This window comes from Rattus rattus, chromosome 1, assembly GCF_011064425.1.
Source record: "Rattus rattus isolate New Zealand chromosome 1, Rrattus_CSIRO_v1, whole genome shotgun sequence".
Lineage (NCBI taxonomy): Eukaryota > Metazoa > Chordata > Mammalia > Rodentia > Muridae > Rattus > Rattus rattus.
Genome location: NC_046154.1, coordinates 65,066,618 through 65,090,067, shown reverse-complemented (window position 1 = coordinate 65,090,067; position 23,450 = coordinate 65,066,618). Strand labels below are relative to the sequence as shown.

At 44.3% G+C, this 23,450-nt stretch overlaps 1 protein-coding gene and 2 pseudogenes across 2 annotated transcripts in view; 2 read left to right on the top strand and 1 right to left on the bottom strand.

Annotated features, from left to right (window-relative positions):
* Positions 1–22,671, top strand: part of Mtap (methylthioadenosine phosphorylase) — a 53,185-nt gene extending 30,514 nt beyond the window's left edge. Inside the window, exons 5-8 of the mRNA XM_032902124.1 lie at positions 11,612–11,714; positions 12,489–12,728; positions 16,349–16,471; positions 18,809–22,671. Of these exons, the coding sequence (XP_032758015.1) occupies positions 11,612–11,714; positions 12,489–12,728; positions 16,349–16,471; positions 18,809–18,847 (505 nt within the window). The 3' untranslated portion in view covers positions 18,848–22,671. The remainder of the gene's footprint in view (positions 1–11,611; positions 11,715–12,488; positions 12,729–16,348; positions 16,472–18,808) is intronic.
* Positions 7,325–11,305, top strand: LOC116900361 (annotated as a pseudogene). The gene has a single exon (XR_004387929.1). The product of XR_004387929.1 is annotated as a 60S ribosomal protein L23a-like (transcript).
* Positions 21,364–21,487, bottom strand: LOC116890558 (annotated as a pseudogene).
* Positions 22,672–23,450: the final 779 nt, after the last annotated feature.

Below are 23,450 nucleotides of genomic sequence, written 5' to 3'. Positions count from 1 at the left end.
TCACAGCAGGGCAACATGAAGTCTTAACTTACATGGCATATATATTAGCAATTGAAATTCTAGATATTAAGCTTGTATGTCCACAAACTTACGCAGGTCACTGCCAGTTTCCTGGGCCTATAATACAAGGGTTGGCTACCTGCTAGGTCAGTAAAAAAGGAAAGAGTATAGGAACTTGTATAAAATGCTCCCGACAGTAAAGTAAGACAGCAGCCCCCACTCAGGGTGTCTCCCATTGCAGCACCTATAAGTTTGCTGGGAATTGCTGAGGACCCTCCAGTGACACCTAGCTGTGCAGAGCACAGGCGGCCTGCCTTTACCCTGTACTCCTGAAGGTGCCTTGGAGCTTCCATGGTCTTCCTTTCTTTTGGAAGACCCTCCCTTCTTCCTACCAGGCAGGCACCAACTCAGACACAGCCCAGGCCTAGATCCAGGACTTAAGTTGCACCAATACCTACCCCATCTATGAACTGCTGGAGTGTGTTGGTCCTGCAGATCCAAAGCATACAGGTTCTCCACGACAGTGCAACAGCAGGATATCCAAGAGGAGTGCCAGTGAGGACCTAGTATTGATGGTGTAGCAGAAACCAGAGGCCTGGAACCAGACCAGTGACTCATTGCAATAAACATTTGCAAGTAAAAATGTGTGGACAGAGGGGTGTTCAGTGGGACACATCATAATGCACTACAGCGTCCCTGACAACGTTTTTTTATTCTCTCTTCTTGTGGGGATGGGAGATGAGTGAGATTGGGGTACATGATATGAAATATACAAAGAATCAATAAAAAGCTAATAAATAAATGAGTAAATGAGGAATACCTAAAGCATCTCCTCTAATCCTGCAAGGTACCTGGATTGTTTGCACAACCAAAGGGCACTCTGGCTTGCACGCTGTTCTGCTTTCCCCAGCACAGTTGCACTTGGGACTCCCCTTTGACTCTGCAGGTGGAAATGTTGTATGTGAGGATGGGAAAAGATTGTTGGAAAAGAGTGACCTCATTTTCTGCAGAGAACTGCTAACTTGTCGGTCTCTTCCAAGGCTGTGTGTTTTATTATTAGAGCAGAAATAGAATGCTTCGGAGGGTGAGTCACCAATCAGTGTCACCCCTCATTCTTTTTTTTTTTTTTTTTTTAATTAACTTGAGTCTTTCTTATTTACATTTCAAATGTTATTCCCTTTCCCAGTTTCTGGGCAAACATCCCCCTATTCCCTCCCCCTCCCCTTCTTTATGGGTGTTCCCCTCCCGTCCTCCCCATTGCCCTCCCCCAACAATCACGTTCACTGGGGTTCAGTCTTAGTGAGGACCCAGGGCTTCCCCTTCCACTGGTGATCTTACTAGGATATTCATTTGCTACCTATGAGGTTGGAGTCCAGGGTCAGTCCATGTATAGTCTTTAGGTAGTGGCTTAGTCCCTGGAAGCTCTAGTTGCTTGGCATTATTGTACATATGGGGTCTCGAGCCCCTTCAAGTTCTTCCAGTTCTTTCTCTGATTCCTTCAACGGGGGTCCCGTTCTCAGTTCAGTGGTTTGCTGGTGGCATTCGCCTCTGTATTTGCTGTATTCTGGCTGTGTCTCTCAGGAGCGATCTACATCCGGCTCCTGTCAGCCTGCACTTCTTTGCTTCATCCATCTTGTCTAATTGGTCACCCCTCATTCTTATACCCGTGCCCTTTAAAGCATACGTGGCACAACGCTTGTGAGGTGTTCGTCATAAACCAGAGACTGAACACGCACTCGTACCATTCATATTCAGAATGCACATAAATCTTAGTGTCCCCAATCCATCTCCATGGTGTCAGCTCCTTACTGCCTTCAGTTTGACGAGTCCATTTCTTCTGCCTTGTAGAAAGTCCCCATTGTCAGAACCACAAGTGGTTAGACCATCGAAAACAGAATCTGATTCAAACTGGGCCTTGGTTTTTTTTTTTTGGTAGTGGTGGTGGTGGTGGTAGTGGTAGTGGTTTGTTGTTGTTGTTTTAACACACCAGAGCATTTAACTGTATCCAGTTCCCTTCAACCCATCAAAGATATTTGATTATATTAGCCTTTCTAACAGGATGGAGTCAGGTGTCTCCACTAATGACCTCCCATGGCTTCTGGTGTGATTTTTGCCTGCCAGACCCCTTGTTCGTCCATCCTGGTATTGGCTGTCTTGTTTTTAACATCTGATTCTGCTCTGAGCACACCCAGCTTCTCATCTGTATTCTGTCCTATGTGATGAATTTTGAGGGAGTCAATCAAGAACACCAGAGGCTTTGTGTACAGTATTGGTAGCCTGTCTTGTGGAGTGTCACATCCAGTCAGTGCCACCAGGCCAGCAATCTTCTTCAGCATACCCACCATGTCCTTTTCTTTTTTCCTGATGCTCATTAACAGTCCCTTTGAAAGGGAAAGGACTTGGGTCTTCCCCTTGGTCCAAGAGAATCTTGTTAGGCATTTTTATTTTAAAAGGACCTTATAGGGCATCCAAGATTTATAATTTGAGGTTTGTCTCCCTTACTGCATGACCTCCTGTGCTGCACTATGGCCTGCCTGGACACCACTGGCATGCCACTTGGGGAAGGCAGAATGAAGTCTGTAACTGGAGTCTGCAGCCTGTCTTCCTTCACCAGACCGGAAGGGGAAACAGCAAAATCTGAAACAAATTCTACAGTTCCTTGTCTCAGGCACGACGGTGTTCCATTGGGAGTCAGGAATGGGTACCAGCAGTATGCCTTTCTCCTCCAGGCTTCTGAGAGCCAAGCAGAAAAGAAAGACAGAGCTCTGGACAAGTGGAATCCTGTCTGATTAGGAGCGAGAGCCAAGTGTACCAGAAGGGCTGTAAGGAAAATAACGTTCCTCAGGAGTCTTAGGCGTGGCCCTTTAGTTGTAGGCCTTCCCCACAGTGATCCTTAATGAAGCAGCTCTCTGAGATGGACCTTGCTTGTTCATACTGGTTTATTTGATGGTGGATGTAAATGCATACCCTTTATTTGGGGTGAGTTAAGGGTTATATATCTTTTGTAGAAGAGGAATACCCAGGAAGGGAAGGGAACCTCATTGGCTGAAGACTCCGGGCTATCTAGATACCTCATTAGAGTGGAAAACTCCAGGTGTTATGCCCATGGTCCTCAGTTAGGTGTAGTGGTTAAGTGTTCCAGAACAGGGAGCAGCTCCACGCCTACTGGCCTCAGATCTCTGAGATTTTCCAGGTCTGAGCTCACTCAAGCTTGTCAGTTATTTTTATTTGGGGTTTGGGGCGTGTGTGTGTATGCATGTGCTTTTTTTGTTTGTTTTGACCTTTACTTTATCTGCATTTATTTTATGCTGGATTTATTCCCATGCCATGAGTTTTTGTTTCTTCAGTTTCTTCTGGGATATCTTTTTCTTCTATGCAACCTCCTCTTCTGGCTTTGGAACAATTGTTTCTTCTCAGTGAGGATCATCTCTGTGACAAGGAGAGCTCATGTGTGGGTTAATCCAGCCATGAGCTCTGTAGGTTCATTGGTACATCCTTGTTCACCTGGATCTGTTCAATAACTGGACAGCCTACATCCAAACCCTAAGTTCAGCATTACTTTCTGAATCTTTAAACTTGTGCAGCAAAAATTAGGCACTCTCTGGAATGGAAATGGGACACATTGCTTCTTTAAAGTGACGTCCTTCAGATACTTGGTGGCTTTCCAGTTACACATACCCTTGCTGGCCTGGGCAGTTTCCCGGGTGTTCTGAAAGCAAACACAAAGATTTGAACCTCATGATTTGCATGATTTTGTGGGGTTTTCTCGGTCAAGAGAATATCGAACCATCTTCACAGGTCACCTCTGGCCACTTACAGGAAGAGGCCTTGCCAGTTCTTATGACTGACTGGTAAAACGGTCCTGTGTGCCCTACCCTCCTTTGGGTTGGTACATTTTTCTTTCATCCTGCCTACCTGTGGGGGTAGGCAGTTGACACACAGGAGTTGATGTAGCTTCCGTCCTGACTCTGGCTTTGCTCTGTGGATAAAGATAGATCAGCTGTTCTCGGAGCTCCAGTTGGACTTTTGGGTGGTGTTTCTTCCTGGAACTTCTTGTGTGCCTTGATCCCAGCATCTTCAGATCTCCAGTATCACTTACAGTGCAAGCAGCACGTATAGGAAACCCCCAGCTGCTTACTAAGGGGTCTGCAGTAACTTCCTCACCAAATGGCAACAGTTCTTTTTACAAACGTCTTTGAAGATGCAGTGGCCTCTGAACTGCACAGGCTCTATGATGAGTGTCTCGTGAAGTTAGACACTTGGGACAGAGGCCTCCTCCCTGCTGCGGCTTGGCAAGGGCCTTGCCTAAACAGGCCAGATTCTAAGAGGAGGCTTAGACGAATTTAGAAGCATAGTTGTTCGGATTGCCTAGCCTTTCTCCCATTGCTTATCAGCTTTGTAGCTTATGGTTACTCTTTAAGGGTTGGTTGTCGAGTGTTGCATAGGGCGTCTTCTCCCAAGGGCCTCTGCTGGCTTCTCCCCAATGCTGAGGCACTCCATTGTCTTTTCCTAAGTTTCTGGGCACACGTGGTTCCTCCATTTTCTGTTAGATACTGTCTTCATTAAGGCTCCTATTGCTATGATGAGAACACCACGACTGAAAGGCAAGTCGTAGAGGAAAAGGTTTATTTAGATTACACATCCAGATCATAATTCATCTTTGGAGGAGATCGGGGCAGGAATTCAAGCAGGCCTGGAACCTGGAGGCGGAAGCTGATGCAGGCTCATGGAGGGGTGCTGCTTACTGGCTTGCTTCCCATGGCTTGCTCAGCCTGCTTTCTTACAGAACCCAGGACCACATGCCCAGGGATCACACCACCTATCATGAACTGGACCCTCCCCTCAATTAGTGAGGGGAGAAATTGAGAGGTTGCTTTACAACTGGATCTCCTGGATGCATTTTCCCAACCGTGGCCCCTTCCTCTCTGATGACTCTAACTTATGTCAAGTTGACACACAAAGCCAGCCAGTACAGATTCTATTTCAGATCCTGTTGCTGGGTAGAAGAAACGTAAAACAGTCATGCCCTTCCAGAGGTTGAGGGCCCAGGGGCAGGAACTTCCAGCAATTTCTCCATGTATCCTTTCTTTCTGTGCCATCAATATTTGCTGTATCACTGAAGTCATTGATTGGACAGGAAGAAAGGATATATGTGAAAATTGTGGATGTAGGTCCTTATTTTATTTTAAGCTTAAAACAAAATTCACAGAAACAGTAACTTCTGTGACTCAAAATACCAGGTAAAACAATGCCTGTCCTCCAGTGTCCTCCTCTGTTAATGTAAGAGTTCTGCCTGCGGGTATTGGGTTCAGATGTGCTCCTTCTCAAGCTTGGTTTGGGTTTTTGGTTTGTTCCCAGCTTATCCTCTTGCAGGATAAATAGGAGATCTGGGTTTTCTCTAGCTCTGTGGTCTGACTCATCAGGAAAGTCCCGCAGTAAATACATGAGCTGATACATTATGCCTATTTATTTCACCCTCTAAGAGACACAGCCCTGCTTTGGGCTTCCCCTGTGATGTCATCGTTTGAGGCTGTAGTCTTGTAGGGGTGTTCTCTGGTGTCCACACAGGTCTCCTTTCATCTTGAGTGTGTGTAGGGTCTAACGATCAGAAACGGACTCCTGAGCGTGATGACTTGCACCTGGGACCTCACCCCTGAGGAGGCCACCGCAGGGACATTGCTTGAGGACAGTTAGGATAGCCAGATTACATAGTGACAGCACCCTGTCTGAAACCGAAAAGGAAGGCACAGAGACTCATGATGAAGAGTTTCCCAGGGGCCTTTGCCTTGCTCTGTCCCACTCCTCTCAGAGGCAAGTTGTACGGCTTCTCGTGTATCTCCTCCCTCCTCCGAGCACGTCATCTTCAGTTTTATAAGGAAGCAGATACTGCTGGGCACACACTCACTGCGTGCCTCTGCCCTCCCTCCCATCCGTAACTTGTGTCGGAGTTCTCCTTTCCTATCTAGCTGTGCTTAAAGCGAAGTCAATAACCCCCAAGAAGTAGCTTCTTAGATTCTGCTCTGGGATCTAGTTCCGTCACAGCTCTTCATGGTATTACCACATTCCTGTTGTAACAACCGAGCTCTAGAGCTGGGTGCCTCTGTGACCATTCCCCCACGTATGTTTGAGGAGACCTAGGTACAGAGATGCTATTACATAACTAGCAAATGGATCCAAACTCGGGTGGCTCAAGCCTGTCTCCTCAGCCGCCCCTCACCCACGTGCTTGCAGCTCTCCCACCCCAGTGAGGTAGCTCAGATTCTGTAACTGTCTCCTGGCTCTGCTGCTTTGTAAACACTGCTGGTCCTCAGGGATCCTTGCTGGAGCCACCTGTCACTCTTCTGTCTCTGAGTCTCTACATCACAGCATCTTGTTATGTGCGCATGCTCAGACCCCACCCTCCCTCCCTGCAAGCTTTCTGGACAGTGCTCCCCTTCAACGCTTGACAGCCCCTTTAGCTGCTTTCTATAGCTTCATTTTGTAAGTCATAAACCAAGATACGACTGCAGGTAATCCTACGGGGCTGTCCTCGGGGCTTTGGAAAGCAGAAGCTTAACCAGGGGAAATGACGTTCGATTAGCTACTCTCATAGACTGACTCAGCCCTTACTGTAATTTGGTGTCAATTGTTCCAACTTGTGGATCTGGGTTTCATGAACTCCTGCCGCTTTTCTAGGGATGGTTTCTTCTATAAGTTCATATTTCTAGAGCCCTAAATCTTGGTTTGTTTCTCTCTTTCCAGAGGAATGTGAATGACTGTGTTGCGATGGACAGGGAGACAAGTTACCGATGAATAATTGAGGAGTGAAAATGTCACATTCTGCTCTTAGGACCTGGCGATTTCTTAAATATAACTATTGCTGTTTGAAATGGGCATTTTGAGGGGTCATCTGACTCATTAGTGAAATTTAAAATGCTAAAGCCTTTCCAGCCAACTCCCCCCCCACCCCCCCCGTTTACAATTTGCAATGCTAAGCATAAAGGCACACAGTGGTACTTTTTCCTGCATGTAGTTGACCTACATGTGGCTATTGTTTCTTGGGTGAACAGATAAAACCACTTACATCGCCCTGGAGCAAGTTGGGACAGTTAGGAACCAATAACAGCATTGGTAAATGCTATTGTATTTTATGGGTATGAACTTTGCCTGTGTGTGTTTGCATGCACTGCATCTGTACATGTCTGGTGCCCTCAGTGGTCAGAAGAGTGTGTTAGATCTCCTAGGACTGGAGTCGTAGGTGGTTGTGAGCCACCGTGTGGGTGCTAGAAATCAAACTCAGGTCTTCTGTAACCAACAAGTGCCGTTGCTGAGCCATCTCTTCAACCCCCACTCCAGCCCCAAGAACAGAGAATGTTTGTTCTTATGTTGCCTGGTGTACTGCTAGCAAGATCTCATAACAGATTATAAGGAGGAACAGTGAAGCCCTCTTCATTGAACACTCTCATCACTGAGGTTTAAACATCCATTGGGTTTTTTCTTTGTTTTTGTTTTGTTTTGTTTTCTGTTCCTGTTGTTGTTACAATTGGTAAGCAATTGGGAGTTCGCCTGCTATTGGAATGATCCTAACGAGCTGGGAGAAACTCTTCCACAGAAACCATCCTTGTGAGCAAAGCCGTGTTGCCTTGTGTGCAGTTCACTGACTGTTGCACCCTCATGCCAGGGCTTGCTAGGGACAGAGGCCGCATTTGGAAGCTACCTCAGAAGTTGTGATGTTTTTGTTTCCTGGAGAATTAGTGTTTCCAGCATGTTTTTAGCTTCACATTTCTTCAAAGGAGAGTACTATTGACGTAACACCTAATTCAAAGGCCCCTACTTAAGAAACAAGCTACTGGTTGGTTTTCCTGCTGTGCTGTATCTGAAAGAGCCCAGGGTTGTCTCTCTGACTGCATCGAAGTCATTTCTCCTAGCAGTTCGAGCTTATGTGTCTCCTTCACGCTTTCAAAGAGATGTTTCAGTGCCTGAGCCGGTCAGATTTAACTGCCACCTTAACACAATTTGGAATCATCTAGAAAGAGAGTCTCAATGAGGAATTACTAAGGCCAGGTAGGCCTGTGGGTGTGTCTGTGGGTCGATGTCTTGATTGTTAAGTAATGTCAGGAGAGCTAGTCAATTGTGGGCAGCACCCATTCCCCAGGCAGAGGTCCTGAGCTGTAGGGGAGGAGTCTGTCTGCCGTACTATGTGGATGTAATATGATCACCTTTCTCAAGCTTCTCTCACTATAACTCCCCCACAGAGAGGGACTCTAGCCTGGAATTGTGAGCTAAAACCCTTTCTCTCCTAAGTTGCTTTTTGTCAGAGTATTTTGTCACAGCAGCAGAAAGGAAGCTAGGAGAGCATCTACCCCTGCTTGACAACATCAAGCAGTTTTAGAGATTTCCATGTGCCTGTGAAAATGCCAGACTCCCATGTTGGCAGAGGAGAGTACAGAAGTGGATGCTCCGTGTGCAGCAGTGGTCAGTGCCAGCCCTTGTGTTTTATTATTTCATTCCACCCTCCCTTAGCCCATGTGGGGTAAGTAAGTGGTTTTGTCTCTCCTGCCCCTACTTTTAAGTATGGGAAGACCTGAGGTGCAGAGATCAGATTGACTTTCCCAGAAGCAAGCAGCTGGTGAGTAGTAAACAGCCTGCTAGTGTTCCCTGAAGTCCGTGCTTAATTAGGAGGCAAGGTCAATCTCTCCACTTTGGTAGAGGAAGCAGACCTTCAGCAGTAGTCCTTTATTACTATAGAAGCCATAACTGGGTTGATCATATATCAAACTCTAGAAACAAGTGTATGCACACCCTACCGATGCTATAACAGATTGATTACAAACTTAACAGCTAACCAAAAAATCTGTCATCTTGGCATTATTTGGTTAGTAGTTTAACCTGGGTCTCACTGGGCCCTTTTAAAAGCTGTTGGCAAGGCTGTGACATTTCTCAGCTATGGTTGTAAACCCCTTGCTCTGTCGAATTCCTTTAGTGTGGGCAGTTCCTCAGTTTACAATCCATATATGGGTGTATTCTATATATAAGCAGTTTAGCTTTTGATCATTAGCCATTTCACTGAGCACAGTGACACTGATGCTACAAGTAGGTGTATCTTCATGGGGGAGAAAAGCGTTGATTTTAATGCTACTTTTCCCCTCTTCCCTGGGGTGGAGTTTTCTGGGTCCTCAGCCTGCAGTTGATTCTCAGGTTCTCTACTATGTTACCAGGGCGCCTTGATTGACTGACTTCTCTTGCTGCTTCTATAAATGAAGGATGAGCACTAATTTTGTAAATTTTTGTTTTGTGTTTTGAGATAAGAGTCTCACTATGTAGCTCTGGCAGCCCTGGAACTCTCTATGTAGACCAGGCTGGCCTGAAATCACAGAGTTCTACTTGCCTCTGCCTTCTGAGTACTAGAACCAAAGTCATATGGCTCCAGGCCCAGCAAGTACAGTACTATCTTTTATTAGAAAACGGGAGAATGAAAAACATACAGAATTTGCTGTAACTCTGTAACTTGTAATTAGATACCTTCATTTAATAAGAAAAATGTAAGCCGGGCTGTGGTGGCACATGCCTTAACTCCCAGCTCTTGAGTTCAAGGCCAACCTGGTCTATAGAGTGAGTTCCAGGACAGCCAAGGGTACTCAGAGAAACCCTGTCTTGAAGAACCAAAAAAGGAAAATGTAAGTCATTCCATTTGAAGGAAGTAATTGAGACCAGTCAACAGGTATCAAGTAACATAACAAGATGTGGTGTGCCTGCCACAGGCAGAGATGTGAGGGGACAGAGAAGCAGTGAACACGTTGACATAGGTATGGATGCCTGTTGCCATGGCTACTTGAAGTCTCAGTATCCCTGCTTTACAATCCTAGTTGCAAGGATTGCTACAACTTGACTCATCAAAACTAAAACCAGGCAGATGTGAAGGTGATAACGAGGCATCCTTTTGTTACTCAGTCTTCCAGGGGAAACCCTGTTGATGTAGGCTAGAGTTGTCATGTGACCTATCCTCTAACCTCAGCTGGATAGATAAACTGACTTCTTGAGGCGTGTGAAAAAGTCAAGAATCATAGAGCTTGCTTTCTTTCACAGCAGTGAAGCTGCTTCATCTCAAAGAGAGATGACTTCGATGCAAGCGGAGTCGCTAGGGATGATAAGCCCAAGGAATAGTTCATTTGGAACGGTACCAAATTACTCCAGCTGTGTAAATGGAACCACCAAAAATAGTTTTTCATTCTGCCCCACTGCCACCGCTGGAAAAAGACCAGATTTCCTGCTTTCAGCTTTCCTGTGTCCCATCCTTGCCTCATCAACCCTCAGCAGGAAAAGACAGAGGCTAGGGGGTTTCCCGGAGTTACTCAGTAGTTCAACTTTAGAAAAATCAATACACACAAAAAAGTAGTTGGTAGCTTTTTCTGAAAGTTTCCAAGAAGTTGAGTGAACTGGCAGCGTGTTAGTTCATTTTAGCCTGTCTTTTATGAATTCCAAAAACAGAATTTAGGGACCCCCCCCCAAAAAAAAAAAAAACAACTTGAAATAAAAGGAAAACCTTGAGAACTAGTTAAAGCTGGTAAAAGCAAACTGAGCAAGAGACAGGTTGGTTACCAGTGGAGCAGGGCAAGCAGGATGACCTGGAAAAGCGTGAGTGGGATTGAAGCGGCAGATATTTTCAGATCTCACAGTCAAATGTGGGTAAGAACTTTGTATGGACCTGAAGCAAAGCAACTGTTCAAAAAGTTGAGTTTGGGGGTGGAACGGTGTTTGGTTGGTTGGTTTTTCAGATTTTTAGGGAGACCTGGGTGTAGTCTGATTTAAAAAGGACAGTGTACGCCCTTTTCGCCAAGATGGCGCCGAAAGCAAAGAAGGAAGCTCCTGCCCCTCCCAAAGCGGAAGCCAAAGCGAAGGCCTTGAAAGCTAAGAAGGCGGTGCTGAAAGGTGTCCACAGCCACAAAAAGAAGATCCGAACGTCAGCCACCAGCAGCCCGGGACCCTGCGGCTCCGGAGGCAGCCAGAATATCCTGGAAAGAGTGCACCCAGGAGAAACAAGCTTGACCACTATGCTATCATCAAATTCCCACTGACCACCGAGTCGGCCATGAAGAAAATAGAGGACAACAACACGCTTGTGTTCATTGGATGTTAAGGCCAACAAGACCCAGATCAAACAGGCCGTGAAGAAACACATCAATTCACATTGATGTGGCCAAAGTCAATACTCTGATACGGCCTGACGGAGAGAAGAAGGCGTATGTTCGCTTGGTTCCTTATTATGATGCTCTAGATGTTGCCAACAAGATTGGGCTCATCTAAAGTGAGTCCAGATGGTTAATTCTAAATATATACTTTTTTTTCCACCATTAAAAAAAAAAAAAGGACAGCGTACAATTATGAAAAGGGTAGCGAATAAATGAGTCTGGTACAGTTTGGGGGGAACTAGTGTGAGTCCGGGAAATGGCACACTGAGCCTACTCGTGTGTGTACATCTAATAAAATGTTCCAGATTGACTTCAGTGCGTCATTACCTGCCATCCCTGAGGTCCTAACTTGATTTGAGCTATACTTTTAACAGCAGTCTCCGTGGGTGCACCTTCCTGGTTAGGTTTAACAGAAGTAAAACCTTACCACTTTATCTTTCTAGGACATCCCTGAGGTCTCAGACCTTCTATGATGGAAGCCATTGCAGTGCCAGAGGAGTGTGCCATATCCCAATGGCTGAACCATTTTGCCCCAAAACAAGAGAGGTTAGTAGTCCCCCTTATAGTTATATCAGAATGGAACGCTATCTGCAGGTAAATCAGTTGATTGACGAGGCACCCCTCTTCTTCCCTCAGCTTTGGTTTGGAAAAGCAGTGCTTCATTTCCCCTTGCTAAGAATACCTCCATTCTTAGTTATTTTAAGCACAATCTTTTCACCTGCTGAGCCATCTCTCCAGCCCCAGAACTGTTTCTGATGCAACTAATGTTTCTAAAAAACCTTGCAGTAAGGAAGCCCAGGTAGATTGATCTCTGGACAGAAAAAGAAAAAAAATCAGGAAAGTTATTCTTCTTTCACCATATGTCTTTGGAGGAGCAACAAGCTTTATAGAAAAAAACAAAAAACAAAAAAGACTTTCTTCCAAAAGGCCACAGAGTCCATGTCAAAGAGCAGTGACTGAGCAGCTGCATTTTGGAAGGTGGCACTGGGCCAGACCGTTGATCTGTGCATGATAAGTGACTCCTTAGCTGAGCGAGTGTGATCAGTCAAGACCTCAATCCAGATCAAAGCCCCGGAATAGCCTTCCCAAGTTCTCATCAGTGAATGGAATTCAAATACATAAACCAAAGTCTGGTGTGTTTTCTCTAAAAGCTATGAGCTATGCCTGCAGTGGACCCGGATGTGTGAGTACAGGGTTAGATGGCCTCTTTCAGTGATCCCTAAGGACATGGTAGCAAAAGTCTACTCTAGGCAGTTGGTTTGCTAAAGCAGAAAGGTAAATCTTGGACTGTCTGTGTGACTCATGCTCTTCCTTTTCCAGGTCCTCATAGAAATGGCTAAGAAGCTTGGACTCCGGTGCCATTCAAAGGGGACGATAGTCACAATTGAGGGGCCTCGGTTTAGCTCCCGGGCAGAAAGCTTTATATTCCGTACTTGGGGCGCAGATGTTATCAATATGACCACTGTTCCAGAGGTGGTGCTTGCTAAGGAGGCCGGATTGTGCTACGCAAGCATTGCCATGGCAACCGATTATGATTGCTGGAAGGAGCATGAAGAAGCAGTAAGTGGGGAGTCTCTTCTGATCACGTGAGGTGTGGGCATCAGCCATCAAGAGAATGTCTCGTCCGTCTTCTTTGGATGTGTCTCAGGGCCTTTGTACATCGTCTTTAGGTTTACACTAGTCGTTGTTAGACATTTTCTGTAGTTCCTATTGAAATATAAGGTCTTCCACAGAGGGTCAGGGCACGCTCATCTGAGAATTGACAGTGCAGGCACTCCATAGTAGGCATGTAGATGTATGGAGCATCATTGAGACCTGAGCCTTCCTTTAAAGAGAACGATGTGCTTCGTGTGTGGTCTCTTTGTGCTGTTGCTATTTATGTTTGTTTTCATGGAGGAAGAAAGCCTTGCAAGAAACCCCTGAGCCCCTAAGCTGTTCATCAACTGCAGCCACTGTCTCAGCGCCTGTTTCACCAGCTAGTTATATGTAATAGGGTGTCATCTAGTCATATCATCTGTCTGCCCATGTGTATGTACTTGCTGGGCAACACAAATGGATCCTGATCCTTTGGTTTTAGTAAATCTTTATTGATTTAGTCTGTCTACAGCTGATAGCAGGGTGTTGCTCTGTGTTTATCTGTAGGAGAGTTTTGAGGCCAACTGTATCTGGCCTGGTAGTTTAAGAGCTCCTCCCAGCTTCATGATCTAGAGAAGCTGTTTTCAATTAATGGGAAGCGTTAGCTCCTGTCACTTCCTGGCAGCACGTTGCATCGGGCCAGATTTTCTACTCAGTCTCAAGCCAGCTGCCTCTACAGAGGGAGCGGTGGCTGTTATGCCATATGGGTGCTGGAAAAAGCAGATGGCTAACTTCTGTCGGTGGGAAGGCATAGATTGACAAGGAATGTTAAATGCTACAAGAAAGACGCACATAAACATGGCATCCACTCAAACAGCCATTTGTGTCATTGTGCTTTAAACAAATGACAGCCTGACATGGTTCTAGAGTGGCCCAAACCCACCTCAGTTAACTTATGACACTCAACAAGTTATTTAATTTGTTTCCTCGGAAAGGAAGCCAAGACATGTTGCAGAGGAATGACTCTGCTTTGCACATGTTTGTCTTGTTTGTTTGTTTTTGTCCTTGTAACCAAAGCACCTGACAGAACAGACTGTGGGAAAGCCACCTTGTGGGAAAGCCACCATAGCAGCTCCTGTGTCAAACCCAGGAAACAAAGAGAGCTAGACTGAACAAGAATGGGGCAGTAACCTCCCAAGGCCATTGCCCCAGTTACTGCAACAACCATCAAGCCCAACCTCCTAATACTGGTTCTAATCTGTGGGTTTGAACCCCATTTGGGGTTCAAATGCCCCTGTCACAGATGTTGCCTAAAGACCGTTGAAAACACAGATATTTGTATTACAATTCACAGTGGTAGCAAATTACAGTTACAAAGTAGCTTAGAAAAGCAAAGTTACTTTGTGGTTGGCATCCTATACTAAAGTGTCACAGCATTAGGAAGGTTGAGAACCACTGTCCTAAAGGTTCCCCTGCCTGACTGAGGAGCAGGCGCTCAAACATGAGCCTCTGGCGTACATTGCAGATTCAAGTCATGAAAGAGAGGTAGGACTGCTCACATTGTGCAGGAGGGGGAGTCAGGAAACAGAGCTCTAGGCCCAGGTATAACCTTCGGAAGTTCACCCCAACTAGCATACTTTTGTCAGCTATAACTTGCCTCTTACAGAATCAACGGTCTCCCAAAATGTCACTCCCCAGTGGGGAAGAAGTGTTCAAAACATGAGCTTGTGGGAGGCAGGCAAGAGTCAGACGGCAAGTGGTTAGGAGTCACTCTAGACCTGACTCATGAGATCACTGCTACCAGTAACTCCATGGAGCGGGTGTGCCAAGAAGTGAACCTTGGAGGTTTGAGCTCGACCTTGAAGTGAGGGTTCAGTTGTTGCTGTGAGTCACAGGGTCAATAGGAAGGGCATTGTGGATGGAACCCAACGAGAGAAGCAGAGGGAAAGTTCAGAGCCACAGGGAAAGTATATGGACATGAGTAAAAACAAGAAGGTGAGTCTCTGGCTGCCATGAATGCCTGCCTGTGATACCTCAGCGTGCGTGCCGCCCTTAGCTGAGCTTCCACTGTGGTGCTTGTACTTCCTCACCATGCCTTGGTGTTTGCAGAAGCCACCTGGATGAGGAGACACGAAGATATAGTCCTCGTGTCCTTAGATCTTAGCTGTCTTCTATGCAGGATAAAGCAGGGCAGGGATCTGAGTCTGAGTCAACTTTCCCACATGAACCGGTTCATTCCTGCACACAAGTAGATAATAACATGAGTACATAGGAGACCAACCATTCCCTTTAATCATATACCAATGTATGCCCAGTCAGGTTTCATCTGTACCTCCATAATTTTAATCCAGAAACATTGCAGGAGGTTGCTAAGTGAAGATTATAATTGTGTTATAGTTATTTAATATGCTCAAGAAAAATTCTAGTTCCTAGTTAATGTCACACATGACATGCATAAGTGACTCCTGGGGGCATGCACATACACACAGACACAGACACCAGTTTCTGAAGATCCAGTTTAGCGCCCAGTTTATACTGGGTAAGCATTCTGCCCCTAAGCTTTATCCCCAGTCCTAGAAGTAGTTTTTTTGTCCTGTATAGGAACTTAAGGTGTCAGTCCAGTTGGCACACACCCAAACAGCAGCACTTGGGGGACAGAGGCAGGAGAGTCAGGAGTTTAAAAGAAGCTTATGCACATAGTGAGGGACTGCTTCACATAAAAAGGAATGAGGAACAGGAGAGGGGAGGAACCAAGGCCCTTGTCCTGTCGAGTCTCCCATACTGTAGGTTCCTACAAACTACATCTTACACATGTGTCCCTCTGTCTTATGTGTTGGATGCTGGATCTTGACACAGAAGGGCAATTAAGCATCATAAAGGTGATTTCTGACTGGAACACAGAGTGAGTTGGGATTTTTGTTCTGAGGTGGTTTGTCTGGGTTTGTTCGTTTCTTTAGGCTCTTGGGTGTAGTTTATGGTGTTAACCACCAGTCCACTTACTATGAGCATAACAATAACATTTTCTCCTTTTTTTCTTAAAAAAATGCCTTTAGAATACTTGGTTCTTGTTTAGTTGAATTTGGATGAACAGACTGGCTGCACAGGTTTCTTTTAGTCTGTTCAGGCAGCTATGAGAAAATCCCATTAAAAGTAGCTTCCACACCAAAAAGAAGGCCTTGTTTTTATAGTTCTATGAGTTGAAAAGAATCTCCGATCAAGACTGACTGGTATGTCTGGTGAGAACCCATTTCAGTCATATCTTTTGCTAAACCTCACATGACATATAATTCATGCCTTAGTTGCTTTTAAGTTGCCGTGATAAGAACCAGTCAGTGGAACTGTTTGGGAAGGATTAGGAAATTGTAATCTTGCTGGAGGTGTGAGGTACTGAGGTCACTCCACTGCTCCAGCGCCATGCCTACCTGCCTGCTCCCATACTCCCTGCCCTCTGAACTGTAAGCCTCTTGTAAACACTTCTATAAGGTGTCTTGAGATGAATTTAGAAGGGAGGCAAACATCTTAACACCAGAGCAAGGCTGGGACACAGGTAAGTGTTCTGTGAAGCATGGTGTATGCTAGTAAAATCTGTGCTCATCTTTCTCCAGGTGTCAGTGGATGGGGTTTTAAAGACCATGAAAGAAAATGCCAATAAAGCCAAAAGTTTACTCCTAACTACTATACCTCAGATAGGGTCGATGGAATGGTCAGAAACGCTCCGTAACCTAAAGGTGAGTGTCCTTATGTCTAAGCAGACTGTTCTATGCTTTTTACTATAATGTGTCGTTCACTTTCAGTTTGGTTCATCTCCTCATGCATTTCATGCAGGCCAGTATTTCTTTTTTTTTTTTTTTTTTTTTTTTTTTCCTAGTGTCCCTGAGTTGTCCTTACATCTTGGTTCAGGAGGCTGGTGAGCTTCTTCCTCTGTGTGCTTCCTATATGCTCGGCTTTTTTTCTCTTTGGTAGATTGATGCAGGCTATAGGCAGGCCTCTATAGCCAGGATATCAATGACAAAGTGGAGGGAAATATCTGCTTTAGGCCAATAGAACATTAAATTAAGACAATTATTAACGATACATAAATGACAAGTTGCAGATTGGTAGACTATCAACTCTAGTATTTATTCTAAGGGTATAATTTAAACTGGCTGTAAGCTTAGAGAGCGCCATTTTTAATGGACATTTTGTGACCTGATTAACTAGGGTGAGTACGGAAGCTCACAGTCATTCCCCGCTAGCTTTTTCTTATACCTAAAGAGAGAGTACCTCCAGGTGTCCTAGAGCTTATCTCTGCTCCCGGATCCTTTGACAATCACTCAGAGAGGATGTCACAGGTTGATTGATACCTGAATTAGCTCCTTCCACAGGAATAAGCCACAAGTTTAGCATAGGGAAATCACTGTGAAATAGTAAATGATTTCTACTGTTTTCTGTCTTGCGTGGAACACCACAGCACAGCCAATGTAGAGCCACCCGGGAGTTGGAGAGTAGCACCTGCAAGCTGATTTAAACAGGCTACTGCACCATGTGTCTCAGCCTGTAGGACTGGGAAGGCCAGGAATGTTGTAATGTCTTCCCTGAGAGGAGACACTCTCGCTGGTTTCAGCACTAGACGCCTAGATGATAAACGTTTACTTAATGAGTGCATAATTTTCCTCTTAAGAAGGGAGCAGTAGCATCAAAGGTTCAAAAGGACCTTGTGAATATTCTAGTTCTAGAGGGCAGGAGAAGGGGACAAGAGATAAATATCTACCAATTAGAAAACCGTGGTTTGAGCGAAACAGTTTCAAACAGATGTATTCAGGCCCCTCAGAAGTTCGTTTGTTGGAACCATGACTCACTGCGGCATGAGTCTCAAGTTGGTTTCAGACTCATGAGATACAATACAGATGCAAACTTTGGGTTTTTCCAAAAGTTTGTGAAGTTTCACGAAGTTCCTTGAAAGACATGGTGAGATGGTACAAATCAGTGATCCTCTTGAAGCTGATGTTGTGTGGTCATATAAATACTTAAAAGTGGATTATTTAATGTAGCATCCATCAGATTTCAAACGAAATAAAGAATTGAAGGTTGAAGAATTGTCTTCTAGACAAACCTGAGCACCGTGACCTCAGCTCTGGAATAATAAGGTACATGGGGCTGACAATTTTTACTCTGAATCATCTAGGTGCTGAAATGTATATAATGAAATGTGTAGCATTCATTCACTCACTAGTTCACTTCACTAATACCCATCAGCCCACTGCGTCAAGCTCCAGGTTACTGGCTCCAAGTACCCAGCCGCAGTGGGTGGCAGCACATGCCTTTAATGCTAGCAGTTGGGGTTAGATCTGGTCTACTGAGTGAATTTCAGGTCAGCTGGGGTGGCATGGTAAGATCTTGTCTCCAAAAACAAAATATAGGGCAGTACCCAAAGACCCCCTGTGATGGTGAAGGTCCCATTGTGTTGCTGATTGAGGCATATTCAAACTTCAGTGACTTTACAGTGATACAAGTTAAGGGGTAGAGGCCGCATGGACGATAAGCTGGGAGGTGGTGGTGGAACATGTGTGATTCTCACAACAGTCCCCTGAGATGAGCAATACTAACCACAGTTGTCACAGAAGGGGGGGACAAACAAGAAATCAGAGTTGCTCCTAAAATCCCACATCTAGTTTTCTTTACCTACATTTTTATTTTTTCTTACTTGCTTGTGTGTTTGTGTGTAGACATATCCGTGCCATGGTGGATGTGTGAAAGTTAGAGGGCGGTTTTTAGGATTTGCTTCTCTTTCCATCATATGGGTCTCAGTAATTGAACCCAGGTGTCAGGCTTGGTGGCAAGTAAGTACCTTTACCCCATGATCCATTTCGCCTGCCCTAATTAGTGTTTTTTACATTTTGATTAACATGGGAACTGTCTGAAGAGTTTTGATAAATGTGTCCCATGAGTCCTTCCTGTAACCCACAGCCTCTCAAGGGTTATTTTGCTTTGTTTTCATTTCTCAACTTTGTTGTTGTTCTTGTTGTCCTTGTTGCTGCTGCTGCTGCTACTGCCCCTGTCATCCCTGCTTACTTTCTTCCTTTCAGAACATGGCCCAGTCTTCTGTTTTACCACCAAGACATTAAAACAGCATGGCTGACACAAGAAGACTTTCTACTTCTATTCTTTGGGGGATTTGCTTAAACAAAAATGGGAAAGATGTGCAGCCTTCATGCCTTTGCCTGGAAAGAAAGAGAGCTACTGCTGGAGACTCAGCCAAGACCCCGACTCCTCCAGGACCCAGAAAGAAAGCAGACAGCCTGCCGAAGTGTAAGGGAACAAAGTCCGAGAGCACATCCGTCTCCTTCCTCCCTATGAAACTGACAGCAAGGAAGACTGGTGAGAACATCCTCTTCCCTACACTGCTAAGGAACCAATACGAGCTCGAGATGGGACTGTATGGTTGTAAACTGGCGCCATGTTTCTGGTACCTAGGTATTCTAGGAGTTTCTCTTGAAGTTATGGGAGATTCATTCAAAGAATCATGTGTAAAGGAGATTACCTGTCATAGTAAAATAATCAAAACTACCTGAATATCAAAAAGATTAGGCGTGCTGTGTTTCTGTTATACTTAGGCTGTGGAGCAATCAAATGGGAATCATGTTTTCTTACAAAGAAAGGATCAGTCTTTCTCTACTTTTTTTTTTTTTAAAGTATAATCAAATAGTAAAGTTGTAAAAGTTTAAACGGACTTAGAGAACTTTGAAACTCTTTTGATGGTGAAACAAAGACAACCATGTTATAAATGCACTGTGTATGTGGTTCAAGATATACAAGCCAAATAACCTTCCCCAAAATAAAGAAATAAAAAGAAGTGCTGTGTGAGGAGCTTATATCTTTGCTTAAGAAAGATTCTGAGTCACCACCCAGGTACAACGATTGTAACTGAGATAGCCAAGGCTGGTGTTTAATGCTAAAATGTACAGAAAGTCAGACTGCTTCAAGGATTAAGCTAGTGTGACGCATTACAGGGTACCGGGTATTTTTTTTAAATTACTACTTGTTTCTACTCCTTTCTTTACAGTTGACACATAATCAGTTGGCAGTGTTTGTGTTTTCAAATTACGGTTTTTACAGGTGCCCTGCAGCTCTTGTAAAGAGTCTGTAAAGTCAGTGTGCTTGTGTCTGAAATTGACTTCATGACAATAAGCTGTTGGTTGTAAGCATAAATGAACTATTTGCTCCAGTATTAATGTTGAGGCCCTGGATAAGTGCAATTGTAACTTCCGGCCCATGTTACAATGCTTCTGGCGCTGGCTGTTAGCAGTCCATGGAGACTCCATGAGTCCTGACCAAGGCTTTTGGTTGGTTTTATTCACTGCACTGCAAGCAGTTCTTTCCTTTACCCTTGGTAGTCACCGTGTAACAGGCATCGGTTTTGTTGCCTTTAGAAAATGCTGCTTTCTTCAACATGGAGAATGACTTTCTTCGGTGGCCTTTCTAGCATCGTTATGTGCAAGCTTCTTTTTCCTTAATCCTTCATTAAGATGAAATATGCATATGATAACTGACTCTGGTACAACATGACACTGTCCGTTCCATCCATTTTCCACTCTTCTGACAAATGAGATCTCATCTCATGTCCCTTCCACATGCCTTATTCATTCATTTGCTGATAGACAGGTAGACTGATTCCATCGTGTAGTTGTTCTGAGTAGTGTTCCAATAAACACGAGTTTGCAGACTTCTCAGATGACCAGATTGTACTTTTGCGTTTGTGTTGGGTCTTGGCTGTTGTTAGTATAGAAACTCTACTTTGAGAATTATTATCTAAACCATTTGTCTGGTTGTTCTTTAGATAGATTCCAGACCTCAGACCTAGTCAAAGGCATCACTTGGTCCATGGTACTTTTTTTTTTTTTTACAACTTTGTATTGGTTCTAATTGATTGAATTTCACATCATGCACACCAATCCACTCATTCCCCACCTCCCCTCATGCCCACCTTCCACCCTTGCAACCTCCCCTGCCAACAGAAAAAAAAAAATCTCGTTGTAGAAGATGTAATATGCTGCATCCCACAGTCCCACAATATACTCTTTTGTTTATGTTTCTTGGCTTGCAAATGTTCATTGCATTGAGTTCTTGGTCTGGTACAAGGCTGCTACACTACCAATACTGGAACTTCGCCGGGACTCTTCATATATCCTGTTGTTGTCTTGTGCAATGGAGATCCTGTAGTTTTGGATCTGTACGACCAACCCCTTCACTCTAGCAGTTCATCTATGGGGTACATGTTGAAGTGTACCAATTCAAAGCCATGGATCTGAGCCTGAGAGGTCTGAGCTGGTCAGCCCACCAGCCCTCCCACACTACCGGGATAAGTTCTTCCCTGTGCCAGCTGACCCATCCAATGCTCCAGCAAAAGGCTGGTCATCTTTGGCTAGCTCCCTGAGTCATCTTGGGCTCTCTCCAGCCTGGGGCTAGTGGTCGAAGGCAGGGTTCTTCTAGTCTCCAGCTTGTTCCCTACCCTGGGAGCCTGTCAAGGCCTGCACAGTACCAGACTAGTGGTCATCTCTGGCTAGCTCCCTTAGCTCCCTGTCCAGGGGACCTACTGGCACTGGATTGGTGGTGGACTCAGGTTTGTTTTTTTTTTTCAGGAGAGGTTAGATTACTAATCATTCAGATGTTCATAAGTCAGAACACTGAGCAAAGCAATAGCTTCTCCTCCACCTACTGACTCACACGTGCACAACAGCCACACCCGCAATGCCTCTAGGAGCAGGTCCAGTGTACTTTTGTTTTAACTGTTTTTGGCTCTTTATTAATCAGCACATAAATATGCTTTGTTTCTCCTTTTCAATATGTATGTGTGGTGCTGAGTATCAAACTCAAAGCCTTGTGCATGCCATGCTAACACTGTACCATGGAGCTAGACTTGCTTGGCTTCTATTAAAATTCTTTATTGTGTAGTCTCTTTGACTTGCTTTAGAATAAAATCCTTTCTTAGTTTTTCTTTTTTTTTCCTGCCTTAGTGTATATAAAATACCTTTGTTGCTGTGAGAAAGTACCTTGACAAAAGCAACAAAAGGAAATATGAGTTTATTTTGCTTCACAGTTCAAGAGTGCAGGCAGAGGCAGCTGCTCACATTGCATACATTGCATCTACAATGAAGAAGTGGACAATGATGAATGCTTGTGCTCAGCTCACATTATCATTTTTATACAGTCCAGGGTCCCAGCATAGGGAATGGTGCCACCCATATTGGGTCCACTCAAGTTGGGTCTTCCCACTTTAGAAAACCTATTCAACATAATCCTTAACAGGCATGCCCAGAGTTCATGTCCTGGGTGACTCTAGAGCTTATCCAGAGTTGACAACTGACATTAAGCATATCATTCTCCATTCTCTTGCTCAGCTTGACACCTCCAGTACCCCCTTCTTTCCCTTGATCTAATCCACTCACTATCTGACAGCCCGTTCTCTGTACTTGCCAAGCACTTTATTCTATTGTTACACTGTTGCAATCGCCCATTTCATTTTTCATTGGCATGTGGTTGTACCCCCAGGTTCTTTACATAGTAACTAACACAGAAGAACTGTCTGTACTTCCTAAATAAGTTGGCAAGTCTGTGAGACTTCAGCCTATTCATATTTCAGCCATCTTTCCATTTCCAGCTGGAATCACTGGTACCGTAGAACCTTGTTAGTCAAGCCCAAAGTAAATAGTCCACTCTGGGTATGTTCAGGCCACCTAGAGTCTGTTACCAAGGACCATTTGTCATAATGTACAACATAAAGCAGCCTCCCAACTAGCTAGTAAACTAGAAAAATGAAAAATCTAGAAAAGAAAATGGCTTATGTGTTAGTTATTTAATAAAAATCCAGTGAGTTATTTAATGTATTGCCTGATTTAAATTTTATGCCTAGTAATATTTTTTCTGCAATAAATTCTTCTTTGTCTTTAAACTATGGTGTTCATAACTCTTTAATTATATTTCAAATTTTTGTAAAAAATAAAAATCCTACTTGCTAGAGGCCATACTTGCCTTGGGTTCTCATAGTTACTTATTAAAATGAAATTAATGTATATATACATATTTATACATGATGCATACATACACACACACTTTACAGTTATTTGTGTGTGTTCAGAGGTCAGGGAACAACTGTAACTCAGTTCTCTCCTACCATGTGGATTCTGGGCATCACACTTGGGTGGTCAGACATCAAGAGTCCTTATCCACTAACTCATCTCACTGGCCCTTTACTTGTATCTTATACTTCATTATAGTGACTAGCCCTTTGGTACAGGGAAGGTCTCTACCTTCAAACTCTCACTCTAATTCATAAACTTTACTCTTTTTTTTGTTTTTGTTTTTTTGTTTTCTTTTTCTCATGAGCCAGGTCTTGGGTCATTATTTAAGAAATAATCTTGTTTGTTTTTTTTTTTTTTTATTTGGGGAGTGTTTTATTTGGTACCTTTTGGACAACAAGCTAAAGGAAAAGGCAAACTGTTACACAACAGCTCTCAAAAGCTGCCCTGTGCAGTATACAATGAGCACTAACTTTTTTTTTCTGTCACTCTTACATATTTGAAGATAAGGAATGAGTAGGAACTCTTACTGTAGATCAGAGCTGCTCAGCAGGTCCTAAGTCTGATGGCCAACTTCAGAGGCAGTACAGGGTCTGCCTGCATCTCAATAACAATTAGGTTCATGACAAAGATGATGGTAGATATTTCAGCA